This window comes from Suricata suricatta, chromosome 8 (genome assembly GCF_006229205.1).
Source record: "Suricata suricatta isolate VVHF042 chromosome 8, meerkat_22Aug2017_6uvM2_HiC, whole genome shotgun sequence".
In the NCBI taxonomy this organism is placed as follows: Eukaryota; Metazoa; Chordata; class Mammalia; order Carnivora; family Herpestidae; genus Suricata; species Suricata suricatta.
The window spans coordinates 121,423,672-121,437,210 of record NC_043707.1 but is presented as its reverse complement, the minus strand read 5'-3'; the positions used below and the strand labels follow the sequence as shown (position 1 = coordinate 121,437,210).

Below are 13,539 nucleotides of genomic sequence, written 5' to 3'. Positions count from 1 at the left end.
TTGTGTTCCAAATTCTGTGTTGGCCCCAGGGATTCAACAGTAAATAAGATAGACATGATACCTGGGTTCCTGGGCCATTTTGCTTTTCCAAAACTGCACACACTGCCTTAAATATTTTACATTTACTATCTCAATCCTGTGAGGTAGGTGAGTAGAGTTATTGTCCCGATTTTACAAAGGAGGCAGCTGAGGCAAAGAAAGGCTAGATTGTGGAAGACTGCATTCAAGCCCGCGAAGTCTCATTTCATCAACCAGTGTAGTCACTATACCTTCTTGTACGTCCTAGAACTGGGGCACAAACTCAAGTTGACAACTAGGGTCAGGCAGGAAAACTATCAATGTAGTGGGTTGGATAAGAGGGAAATTTTTTACTTTTTTCTCCACAGTGAGAAAAACAACCACACAAACATAATGGCAAATAGCAACTGACACAATGAATATGGGCCTAGTGTTGTCATCTATAGATTTTTTTCAGCAGATGCCAGAAATTTTGCTTTTTGTGTAAAACTTTCTGAATTTTAAGTGTTTTTAACTAAATTTAAAAAATTAAAAAACACCATGTAGGCCAAAGAAAAGGTATCTGTGGGTTAGACATTGTCTGCCTCCCACCTCTTACCTATGTAAATTCTGTAAACTCCTAGGGCTGCCAGGGTGACTCAGTCAGTTAAGCATCTGATTTAGGCTCAGGTCGTGATCTCACAGTTCGTGGGTTCGAGCCCTAAGTCGGGCTCTGTGCTGACAGCTTGGAGCCTGGATCCTGCTTCATATTCTGTGTCTCCCTTGCTCTCTGCCCCTCCTCTACATTCACTCTCTCTCTCTTCTCTCTCAAAAGTAAATAAACATTATAAAATTTTAAATTTAAATTCTGTAAGCCTTCAATACTATGAGGACATTGTTATATTAAGCCCAAGATGATTGAAATGTACATAGTCTGACAAATAAGAGCATATTTAATATATAGGATAACATGTTTGAAATTAAGAGTATTCTGGGAAACTTTTAAGATGTGAGTTCACTTGGGGTAATTTTCTTCATGTGGGGTCTACTGGTTATAAATTCAGCTGAGAAGATCATACGTTTAAAAATAAATGAAAATGTCTTAATTAAAATACTGTACAAAGCAAAACATCAAAATAAGATTTTTTTCTCTTTTTAGGAGCTTGATGATCTAATAAATTGAGCAGAGGGCTCAGTTCTCAATCAGCACTAAAATATTGGCACTTACCTTTTATGTGTGTGTGTTTGTGTGCATATTAGTGATTTCATCTCTCAAGGTTTCCTCTTGTCAAGTTGAAGTCTTCCTTTTCCCTCTCCAGGTATACTGTTATTAGCGAAACCCACAGCAGTACTGAGGAGAAATCAGCTGATAAAAATAACATGGGATCACACCCATTCTGATGGCTACTGGTTGAAAAATAGAAATGCCAAGCGTTGGTGAGGATGTGGAGAAGTTGGAACTCTTATGCACTGTTAGTGGGACTGCAAAATGGTGCAGCCACTTTGGAAAACAGTATGATAGCTCCTCAAAAACTGAAAATAAAATTACCATATGATCCTGCAGTTCCATTTCTGGGTATATGCCCCAGAAACTGTAAGAGACTCCAAAGAACCGAGACTCAAACGGATACTTGTGCACCCATATTCATCTCAGAATCATTCACAGTAGCCAAAAGTTAAGCAACCCAAGTATCCATTGACGGATGAGTGGAAGACGGAACGTGGTATGGACATACAATTGAATATTTTTCAGCCTTAAAAAGGAAGGAAATTCTGACATATGCAACAATACCGATAGACAGTGTGAATGCCACTGAACTGCACATTTTTAAATGGTTAGGGGCACCTGGGTGGTTCAGTTGGTTAAGCCTCCAGCTTGGGCTCAGGTCATGATCTCATGGCTCATGAGTTCGAGCCTGGTGTCTGGCTCTGTGCTGACAGCTGGGAGTCGGAGCCTGCTTTGAATTCTGTGTCCCTCTCTCTCTGCCCCTCCATCCCTCTCTCTTTCTCTCTCTCTCAAAAATAAATAAACCTTAAAAAAAATTTTTTAGTGGTTAAAATGGGGCACTTGGGTGACTCAGTCAACCAAGTGTCTGACTTTGGCTCAGGACATGATCCCACATAGTTCCTTGGTTCAAGCCCTACTAGGTGGGGCTCTGTGCTGACAGCTCGGAGCCTGGAGCCTGCTTCCAATTCTGTGTCTCCCTCTCTCTCCGCCCCCCCTCCTCACATCTGTCTTTCAAAAATTAAAATAATAAAAACATTAAAAAATAAATAAAATGGCTAAAATGATAAATATTATGTTATGTATATTTGACCGCAAATTAAAAAGCCATTTCAACCTCTCGTGTCATATTCCTCCACTTTATAAATGCACATATTTTAATCAGAACTGTCTCTACATTGATGAATTTTCACTTAGACTTAATTTCCTGTTAAATTTTCCTGTGAAGTTTACTCATTTCTAATTTTTTCCATTTTCCATTTTACTAAACTCATTTTTATGTGAATCAGCTCTTTCCTGGGAAAATTTTATAATGAGTGCTTAACTCATAATAATTTGATACAAATTATTCTAATTTTTCACATCTGTCACTGTAGTTTTATCAGTGCTTATTATTTCTATCAAGTCTAATTTGATTCGGAGGACTTTTTGAAGTTTTCGATGTTTTTACACAATGTGTGATTCTCCAACTTTTACTGGGTAGAGTAACAATTTTCAGTTTTATATTGTACTGATTGTTTCTAACAGTAATAATCGATATGAATTGGATAATACTCATAGAATTCTTTTTTTTAATTTTATTTTTAAGTGATCTCTACACCCAATGTGGGGCTCAAACCCATGATTTGGAGATGAAGATTCGTATGCTCTACCGACTGAGCCAGCCCAGCGCCCCCTACAGAATTACCTCATCCACAGGTTTTTATTTTTTTAATTATTTAAAAAATATAATTTATTGACAAATTGGCTTATATACAACACCCAGTGCTCTTCCCAACAAGTGCCCCCTCAATGCCCATCACCCACTTTCCCCTTGACGCCAACCCTCATCAACTTTCTTTGTTCTCTGCACTTAAGAGTCATCAGAGAGGCATTTATATGTGACAGAACCCCCACAACTACTTATGCTCACTCTGTTTAAGTCTTACAGCTAATAAAACTTGAAATCAATCTTCTGAGTATTTAAATATTGTTAACAAACTTAAGTAAATATCCTTAAATTTTTAAACTGCAATTAAAGTTTTGGTATGGCTGTTTCTTACAAGTACTTCAAATATCCTATTCTTTTAATCTTTTTTTTTAGATTTTTGTCTTTAAAAAATTTTTTTTACATTTATCTATTTATTTATTTTGAGAGACAGAGCATGAACAGGGGAGGGGCAGAGAGAGAAGGAGATGCAGAATCTGAAACAGGCTGCAGGCTGCAGACTCTGAGCTAGCTGTCAGCACAGGGCCCGCCATGGGGCTTGAACTCATGAACTGTGAGATCATGACCTGAGCCAAAGCCAGACGGTTAACCGACTGAGCCACCCAGGTTCCCCGACACTTGAGATTAAAAGTGGCATGCTTGCTTTGGTTGCTGGAAGGAAGAACAGGATGAATCTGGTGCTGAGAAAATGCCTTCTCCATGTGGCTGTGATGCGTGCTCTTCTGGCTGTGGGAGCCACAGAAGGACCCAGAGACCAGGACTGGCTTGGTGTCTCAAGGCCGCTCACAACTAAAACCTGGAACAGGCAGCTGTATCCAGAGTGGAGAGAAATCCAGGAGCCTGACTGCTGGAGAAGTGGCCAGGTGGCCTTGAAGGTCAGTAATGATGGCCCTACACTGGTCGGGGCAAATGCCTCCTTCTCTATTGCCCTGTACTTCCCTGAAAGCCAAAAGGTGCTGCCAGATGGGCAGGTCATCTGGGCCAACAACACCATCATCAATGGGAGCCAGGTGTGGGAAGGACAGCCAGTGTATCCCCAGGTATCTGATGATACCTGCATCTTCCCTGATGGAAAGTCCTGCCCATCTGGCCCTGGGTCTCAGACTCGAAGCTTTGTTTATGTCTGGAAGACCTGGGGCCAGTACTGGCAAGTTCTGGGGGGCCCAGTGTCTGGGCTGAGCATTGTGACAGGCAAGGCAATGCTGGGTACACATACCATGGAAGTGACGGTCTACTTCCGCCGGGAGTCCCAGAGCTGTGTGCCCCTGGCTCACTCCTGCTCAGCCTTCACCATTACTGACCAGGCGCCCTTCTCCATGAGCGTGTCCCAGCTGCAGGCCTCGGATGGAAGGAACAAGCACTTCCTGAGAAATCATCCTCTGACCTTTGCCCTCCGGCTCCATGACCCCAGTGACTATGTGTCTGGGACTGATCTCTCCTACACCTGGGACTTTGGAGACAATACTGGGACCCTGATTTCTCGGGCACTTGTGGTCACTCACACTTACCTAGAGTCTGGCCCACTCACTGCCCAGGTGGTGCTTCAGGCTGCGATTCCTCTCACTTCCTGTGGCTCCTCCCCAGTTCCAGTCACCACAGCTGGGCAACTGCCTACTGCAGAAGTCATAGGTACTCAACCTGGTCAGGTGCCAACTGCAGAAGTCATAGGTACTACACCTGGCCAGGTGCCAACTGCAGAACCTTCTGGAACCACGGCTGTGAAGATGCCTACCACAGAGGTCACAGGCACTACACCTGTACAGGTGCCAACTACAGAGGGCATAGGTGGTACAACTGAGCAGGTGCCAACCTCAGAGGTCGTAGATACCACACCTGCAGAGATGCCAACTGCAGAGACCGTACGTACAATACCTGAAGTGTCAATCGCAGAGCCCTCTGGAACCACAGTTGCACAGGTAACAACCAGAGAGTTGGTGGAGCCCACGGCTGGAGAGGTACCCACCCCTGAGCCTGAGGCTCCAGATGCCCGCCCATTCGTGCCTACAGAAGGTATTACAGACTCCCAGAGCCCCCTGCCGGAGGGTGCAGCTACTTTGATCGTGGTGAAGCGAGAAACCGCCCTGGACTGTGTGCTGTATCGATATGGCTCCTTTTCTCTCACCCTGGACATCGTCCTGGGTACTGAGAGTGCTGACATCCTGCAGGCTGTGCCATCCAGTGAAGGGGATGCATTTGAGCTGACCATGTCTTGCCAAGGCGAGCTGCCCAAGGAAGCCTGTATGGACCTCTCACCTCCAGGGTGCCAGGCCCCTGCCCAGCGGCTGTGTCAGCCTGTGCCACCCAGCCCGGCCTGCCAGCTAGTTTTGCACCAAGTACTGAAGGGTGGCTCGGGGACCTATTGCCTCAATGTGTCTTTGGCTGATGCTAACAGCCTGGCAATGGTCAGCACCCAGCTTGTGATGCCGGGTGGAGAAGCAGGCCTTGGACAGGCTCCCCTATTCGGGGGCATCTTGCTGGTGTTGATGGCTGTGGTGCTTATGTCTCTGATATATAGGCAAAAACTTCTGAAGCAGGGCTCAGGCCTCCCCCTTCCCCAGCTGCCACGTGGTAGCACCCACTGGCTGCAGCTGCCTAGGGTCTTCCATTCTTGCCCCATTGGTGAGAACAGGCCCCTCCTCAGCGGGCAGCAGCAGGTCTGAGTACTCTTATGTGATGCTGTGATTTGCCGAGGGTGGACAGCAATGCCTATCTTTTTTCCAGTCCTCCCTTGGAAACTACCATTATCTGAAATAAATACTCAGAACCTGGGGGAAAGAAAAAGCGCATGCTCTTCCAACTGAACCAGCCAGGTACCCTGGGGCACACAAATTGTGTAAGCTTCAGGTCCCATAAAATTTGGAGCTTCCTGCCCCCTACTTCCTTGGATTACTGCTTTATTTATATTGTTATCCTTCTAGGGTTTCTGTAAGATTATTTTTATTTCTCTCTGGGCTTTCAAAAATCACATCAGACTGAAAAGAAAAAAAAATGTCATCTTAGTTCAGTTGAAGTTATTGGATCTGGGTCTTGAATCAATTGATACTTGGTCAGGACTCAAGACGTACTTGTGTGGTCCAAGGGGGCTGTCAGCAGGCCACACATGAGTTTCTTTTTGTTGTGTCTGTAAGACTTTTTAAGTCATGCCTTCCACATAGGTTTTAGTGTTTTGCAACCTGTTTTCCCTCGAAATCATAGGCTTTCAGCCTCACTTGGGGTGCATTCCATAACTCATCCTGTTTGTTAACACGGATGGGCACTTTTGCATTTTTGAAAATTCATGTATTCCTCTTAGTACACTATTTTGTTATATTCATAGGGCCACCTGAAGGCATCACTTCCTAGAAGAGGAAGTGAGTCTGTAGGGTTAGTTGGACTTGAGGATGGTTGGCTAATTGGTTCTTGGAATACTCTGTTGTCCTCACAGATGCCATCATTGTGTGTGACCAACTCAGCCCGACTGCCCTTGTCCTTCCCACAGTTCCCTTTGTCTAGAACTCTTTGACTTCTTTTATTAAAAAAATTTTTTTTAAATGTTCATTTATTTTTGAGACAGAGAAAGTCAGAGAGTGAGCGGGGGAAAGGAAGAGAGAGAGGGACACACAGAATCTGAAGCAGGCTCCAGGTTCTGAGCTGTCAGCACAGAGCCTGACGTAGAGCTCAAACTCACAAACTGTGAGATCATGACCTGAGCTGAAGTTGGACACTTAACTGACTGAGCCACCCATGCATTCTGGAACTCTGACTTCTCACAGACCTGTGAGTTGCTTTCCTTATCCTGGTGGGAACTGTATATATGTATATTTTGTAAATAGACATCTAATTAATAAAAGAAGCAAAGTACTAATCAATAAAAGAAGTGACTAAGTAATCTAATTAAGATGAAAAAATAATGGGACCTGTCTGGCTCAGTTGGTAGAGCATGTGACTCTTGATCTCGGGGTTGTGAGTTCAACTTCCATGTTGGGCATAGAGCTTCCTTAAAAAAGAAAAAAAAAGATTAAAACGTTAAACATATCCTACGAGAGTGGTCATTCTTGTGTGTTTCAACTGGTTTCTGTGCCCTTTTCTCTTTGGAACTTTCCTATTTGGGTTGTCATCAGGAACTCATGGCCTCTCTCAGATTCAACTTTTCCAATAACTTGATAGCGATGATAATACAATAACCATCATGTCGAGTTAGATGTCACAGTTGTCACATCATGGCCAGTGAGAGGTTGGTTCCTTTGTTCTATCAGTGCCGCTAATATTATTTACTGCCTTCTGCCTTTCTGGCAACAGGAGAACGTTCCAGTTTTCTTCTTCCCCAGGCCATGGACTCAGTGCCCCTCCTCTGGAGGAGAACAGCGCACATGAGCCTTCTGAGAATTGTCTCTGGGCAGGGGGCCACTGCTCTCAGAGCCCTCATAGTCATCACTTGGCAATGACAATAGTTATTTTTTAAGGTGAGGCATTTGCATTTATTTTTCCAATTGAACATAGTGTGCTACTGTACCTCGCATTTGTTCCACTGGCAGATAATCTGTGTAGTTTTTTTGTTTCTTAATCTTGGAGCAAGGGGCATTCAGTTGGCAAAGACATAGAATCTGGGTGTGCCTCTGGGTCAAAAGGGCAGGATCAAAAAGTCCTGCTTTATTCACTTAATCTTCACCACAACCAAATGAGGTAAGCAGTCTTAGCATCCCCACTTTACAGATGAAGAACCTTTTCCATATCGTAGATGCATGAACACAATAAGACCCCCTGGATTAAACACACGAGGTTGGCAGGGGCCAGGGGCCAGGGTGACCACCCACCCCGGTTTGCCCAGGACTTGCCCGGGTTTACAACCGAAAGTACCTTGTCCTGGGAACCCCTCCAGTCTCAGTCAAACCAAGATGGTTGGTCAACCTCGGAGAGGTGTGTGGACAGCGATCTCTAGCTGCCCCACACCCAGCCTGCCTGGCTGACCTATGGGTGAACAGTATCTCCTTGCTCCTGTAACCTTTTAATGGCACACCGGTGCGCCTGACCGCGTCAGGTGAGACTGAGCAACCAGCCTGAGGTCACAAAGCCAGTAAAGAGAAGAGCCAGAATTGAACCTAGCACTAGGTGCTCCTGAGCCTCTTTGTAAAAAAAAAAAAAAAAAAAAAAAAATTGTTTTCTGTTTCATTATTATTGGAGACAGAGAGAAACAGGGCATGAGTGGGGGAGGGACAGAGAGAGGGAGACACAGCATCTGAAGCGGGCTCAGAGCTGTCAGCACAGAGCCTGACGCAGGGCTCGAACCCACAAACTGTGAGATCATGACCCAAACTGAAGCTGGCCACCCAACCAACTGAGCCACCCAGGCGCCCTGCTCCTGAAACTCTTAGCCAGGACCCTTCACCCTCCCTGTCTCCTTTGCGCCTTCCCCTCCGCCTTGTCAGAACGCCTCAGCCTCAGACACTCAGCCCTTTGGTGCTGTTCTCTTCGCAAACTAACGCAAGCAAAAGGGGCTTTTCTCAAAACCACGTGCAACTTGGAAGAGTGCCTCCAGGAAAGGAAGTGCAGCCAGGAGGCCAAATAGTAAGAGACGTGCCTGCAAAGGGGTGACAGTGCTCAATCCGGATGTTGTGCTAAGAACCTAACTTTTCTCCTTGGCCTTGGGGAGCCACTGAAGGTTTTGGAGCAGAGGAATTACATGATCACTTCCAGGTTTTGAGATGATCTCACTGGCGGAGTGAGGGAGCAAGGACAGGCCAGGGAAGACCCAAGACTGGCAGGGTGATCTGCTGGGAGGCTGGGAAGGTAGCAAAAAAACCAAGAAAGCAATGCTGTGGGTCTGTCCTGGGCCAGAGGGAGCGAGAGAGGCTGGGATAAAGCAGAAGCCATAGGAAAGGAAGGCGTTTAAGAGATCTACAACTTATTAATTTGTTCTTCATTCAGTCTTAATTGCTCCACCATCCATTTATTCAACAAATATTTATTTAGTGCCTATTAAGTGCCAAGAGCTATGCCAACCCTGAACGGAGTCTAGTTGTGAATCTGGGTGACAAGGAGAAACGGATCAGGAATTCAAGAACAGAAGCAAGCCTCTTCAGTGAAGATTTGGTCATGTTGAGTTTGTTCAGTATGGCCAGCTTCAGAATTTTTCTCTGGGATCTTTTTTTCTCTTAAATGTTTATTTCTTTATTTCTTGTTTGTTTAGAGAGAGCATGCACAAGCAGTGGAGGAGCAGAAAGAGAGGGAGAGAGAGAATCCCAAGCAGGTTCCTTGCTGTCAATGTGGAGCCCAACATGAGGCTTGATCCCATTAACCATGAGATCATTACCTGAGCTAAAATCTAGAATCAGATGCTTAACCAACAGAGCCACCCAGGTGTCCCTCTCTCTGGATCTTTAAGAATCAACCATCACAAAAAGCCCAGCTTAGAGAAGACAAAAATTATAAAGTATACATTGAGGCATGCCACATTTCGTTATTAGATATTCATTCTTTTGGGTCACACACGGCTGCTGCAAAGGGAAAATTCACGAGAAATTCTTCTACGACACTTTCATATCCCTGCCCCAAAACCTTCAGGGATCCCCCAGGTCCCATGGGGAAAACTCTGAGGTCTTTAGGATGGCATCCAAACTGGGCATCATCAGAGTTATAATTTCACATTAATCCATATGAATTTTACTAAAGCCTATTTCTCTCGGTAAACTGTAAACTATTTTAGTCCATCATTATATCACCAGCACCTGGCACACAGAGTAATGAATTCATGTTAAATAAATGAGTAAATGAAGGAATACATGAAGCAATGTGTGTTTGCTCTAGAATAACTGGACTAGATGCCAACTTTCATGGGTTCTGTCATGGCCTTGTTCTTGACTTTCTTAGACTCTGTGGACTTGAACCTCGAGACAACCACAGATAGAGCCTGGCTTCCCAGAGGCTCTGAGGCCCAGACAAAGGTCATTAGTCACCTGATGGCTGCCCCCACATCCCAAGGGCTCTGCTACCAGGATTTTTTTTTTTTAATTTAAGATTATTTATTTATTTTTGAGAGAGAAACAAAGAGAGTGAGCAGAGAAGGGGCAGAGAGAGGGAGAGAGAGAATCCCAAGCAGGCTCCATGCTGTCAGTGTGGAGCCCAATGTAGGGCTTGAACCCATGAACCATGAGACCAGGACTCACGCTGATACCAAGAGTCCGACGCTTAACCGACTGAGCCATCCAGGCGCCCCCAGGGTGTTTGTTTTATAGCCTCTGTTGAGGTGAGCTTTCACACAACCACTTTTCTCTAAGAGTGATGGAAAATTTCTGGAGATTGCAGTTGTCAAGAATCAAATAAATGCTCTGGGCAATATGAAAAAGAGGATCTGTTTTGTACTTAAGGAGGCATGGTCCTTGGGGCGCCTGGGTGGCTCAGTCGGTTGAGCATCGGGCTTCGACTCAGGTCATGATCTCACGGTTCGTGGGTTTGAGCCCCGTGTTGGGGTCTGTGCTGACAGCTAGCTCACAGCCTGGAGCCTGTCTTTGGATTCTGTACCTCCCTGTCTCTTTGACTATCCCTTGTTCACGCTGTCTCTCTCTCTCTCTCAAAAATAAATAAAACATTAAAAAAAAGAGGCAAGGTTCTAACCCTTCATTTTCTCTGCCTCACGTACCTCCTCCAGCAAACCCAGATCCAGCGGGGCTGAGTGGGGGCTCCATGTTTGAGCCCTGGCTGTGTCTGTCTAGGAGGGACACATCTTTTTCTTTTTTCTTTCTTTCTTTTTTTTTTTTTTGCCTCCTTGAAATTGCACTTTTTTTCCTTTTATAGTTTATTGTCGAGTTGGTTTCCATATAATGCCCAGTGCTCATCCCCACAAGTGCCCTCCTCCATGCCCACCACCCCGCTTCCCTTCTCCCCTCCCCCATCAGCCCTCTGTTTGTTCTCAGTATTCAAGAGTCTCTCATGGTTTGCCTCCCTCCCTCTCCCCAACTATTTTTCCCCTTTCCCCTCCCATGGGTGTCTGTTAAGTTTCTCCTGTTACACTTACCAGTGAAAACATAAGGTATCTGTCCCTCTCTGCCTGACTTATTTCACTTAGCATGATACCCTCGAGTTCTATCCACGTTGCCATGAATGGCCAAATTTCATTCTTTCTCATTGCCATGTAGTACTCCATTGTGTATATATATATATATATATATATATATATACCACATCTTCCTGATCCACTCATCAGGTGATGGACATTTAGGCTCTTTCCATGATTTGGCTATTGTAGAAAGTGCTGCTATGAACATTGGGGTATATGTGCCCCTATGCATCAGCACTCCTGTATCCCTTGGGTAGATCCCTAGCAGTGCTATTGGTAGGTCATAGGGGAGTTCTACTGATAGTTTTTTGAGGAACCTCCACACTGTTTTCCAGAGCGGCTGCACCAGTTTACATTCCTGCCAACAGTGTAGGGGGGTGCCCGTCTCTCCACATCCTCGCCAGCATCTATAGTCTCCTGATTTGTTCATTTTAGCCACTCTGACTGGTGTGAGATGGTCTCTCAAGGGACACATCTTTCTCTAATTCACACAGAGGCTTGCCTTTTCTACTTACACAGAGATACCAGATGGGTTAGCAGGCGGTGACAGTGGTGAGGGCCTTCTGGGGACATTGACCAAAATACTGAGGTGTTTAAATAAGACTTTGCCTCCAGCAAAAAGCTGAGTGGGACGCTAGCAGCCCATCAGATGGGTTTATAAGGGGCTTCCAGGCCCCCTCAGAGCTTTCCCTCTCCTTCTCATTTCAAGCCTAGTCATTAGTAACTCCCTGCTCAGACCTGGGGAGCCACCTGCCCTAACCCCTTGCCTGCCCTCCTTCCCAACCAGTTCCGTGGATTACCTTCCCCGCAGGCGTCCATGTCTAGACACCTTGCAAAAGTTTTGAATCGGGCCATGGGCTCAGGTGCAAGATGTCACATGGCCTTATTTTTGTTTGGTCCGCAGCGATTGGTGTCTGGGCCCTCTACCCTTCTGCTCTGCAGAAAGTTCAGTCTTGGCGGTTATTATGATGCCCTCCTCCTCCATGGGGTGACCCAGGGCCCTGAGCACGGGCTGGGCTTTGCTCTTCAGTTGTTTGTGAGCTCTTTTCCTTTTTTTAAAAGTTTATTTATTTATTTAGAGACAGTGTGCATACATGCATGAGCAGGGGAGGAACAGAGAGAAAGAATCCCAAGAAAGCTCTGCACTGCCAGTGCGGAGACTGATACGGGGCTCAGTCCCACAAACTGAGACCATGGCCTGTGCTGAAATCAAGTGTCATTTAACTGACTGAGCACGCAGGCAGCTCTGGAATGACATGTCATTTTCACCTGACACCTTTGATTGGACTTTACCCTGGATTTCTGGAGGAATGCATACCTTAGACTCTTTTTTTAAGACAAATTCCCAGCCCCAAGAAACAACAAGAGTTATTCTATGTTCCTTTCTCAGTCTCCCAGACACCCCATCTGTGATTCTCTACCTGTCACTTACACTATTCAGTGAACTCTGTTTTCACTTTCTCTGGCTTGCATTTGATTTCTCTCCTGCATGAAGTCAAGGACCCTCTTGGCTGGTCTGGTGGGACCCTCCTCTCCGTTCTCAGACTCAGCCTGCCTGCATCAGACCTTATTGGGATCCTGATTTGAATGAATCAACCGTAAAAAAAATAGCATGAGACACTTGGTAATTTAAACATTGACCAAGGGGCGCCTGGGTGGCTCAGTCGGTTAAATTTCCGACTTCAGCTCAGGTCATGATCTCATGGTTCGTGGGTTCGAGCCCCACATCAGGCTCTGTGCTGACAGCTACTAGCTCAGAGCCTGAGCCTGCTTCCAGTTCTGTGTCTCCTTCTCTCTCTGCCCCTCCCCGTCTCATGCTCTGTCTCTCTCTGTATCAAAAATAAATAAGACATTAAAAAAAATTTTTTTTAAATAAACATTGACCAAGTATTTTATTTTTTATTTTATTATTTTGTTAGAAAAAGAGTCCTTATCTTTTAGAGTATTAATGGGCAAAACAAGATGATCTCTGGAGTTTGCTATCGAATAATCCAGTAGGTTAGGCTGGGAGCACAAACAAGTAAGATTGGCCATAAGTTTCTAATTGCTGTAACCGGAGGAGGAATGCTGAGGATTCCTGATGCTATCTTCTCGACTTCTGTGTCTGTTTGGCATTTCAGTAATAAAAGAAGGTATCAGGCCCACCACCTCCCTTTCCCCCAAGGGTGTGATTCTTTCTCTGAGTTGGTCAAGCCATCTAACAGGCTAAACTGCAGTCCATTGGTTTCCTCTCTGTCTTGAGGGCAGGGGCTGCCTTGAGTTCCTTCCATCTGCTGGGGACATGGCTTCCTGGAATGAATGAACGGATGACTTAGCCTTGGTTCTCTTGTGGTAGGACATCTGGAGCCCCAGCTAGCAGCTAGGTGCCTTCGCTGGCAAAGGCTAGCCGTTTCATCCAGCTTTGTTTGTTCTGCTGGGGTGGGGCAAGGTAAAAACTCCGAAAGTAGATGATATTTGCAGCTCAGTGACTGCGGCTGAGTGAATTCCCTGGAGAATCCAGTTGTGGCTGGACTGACAGGCCAGACAGGTGTGGCTTTCTACCTCTCAGAGTTCAAAGGCCTGGTTGGTGCATCTCCT

At 45.5% G+C, this 13,539-nt stretch overlaps 1 protein-coding gene across 2 annotated transcripts; it reads left to right on the top strand.

Annotated features, from left to right (window-relative positions):
- The first annotated feature begins 3,598 nt into the window (after nucleotides 1–3,598).
- On the top strand, nucleotides 3,599–5,590 carry LOC115300276 (melanocyte protein PMEL-like). Of its 2 annotated transcripts, none has more exons than XM_029949940.1 (2): nucleotides 3,599–3,673; nucleotides 3,932–5,590. In XM_029949940.1, exons 1-2 carry the CDS (start codon nucleotides 3,599–3,601, stop codon nucleotides 5,588–5,590), a joined length of 1,734 nt encoding a protein of 577 aa, XP_029805800.1. The 2 variants fall into 2 exon arrangements, with proteins under 2 accessions (XP_029805800.1, XP_029805799.1); XM_029949939.1 differs by having other exon boundaries at nucleotides 3,599–4,715; nucleotides 4,839–5,590.
- The last annotated feature ends 7,949 nt before the right edge of the window (nucleotides 5,591–13,539 follow it).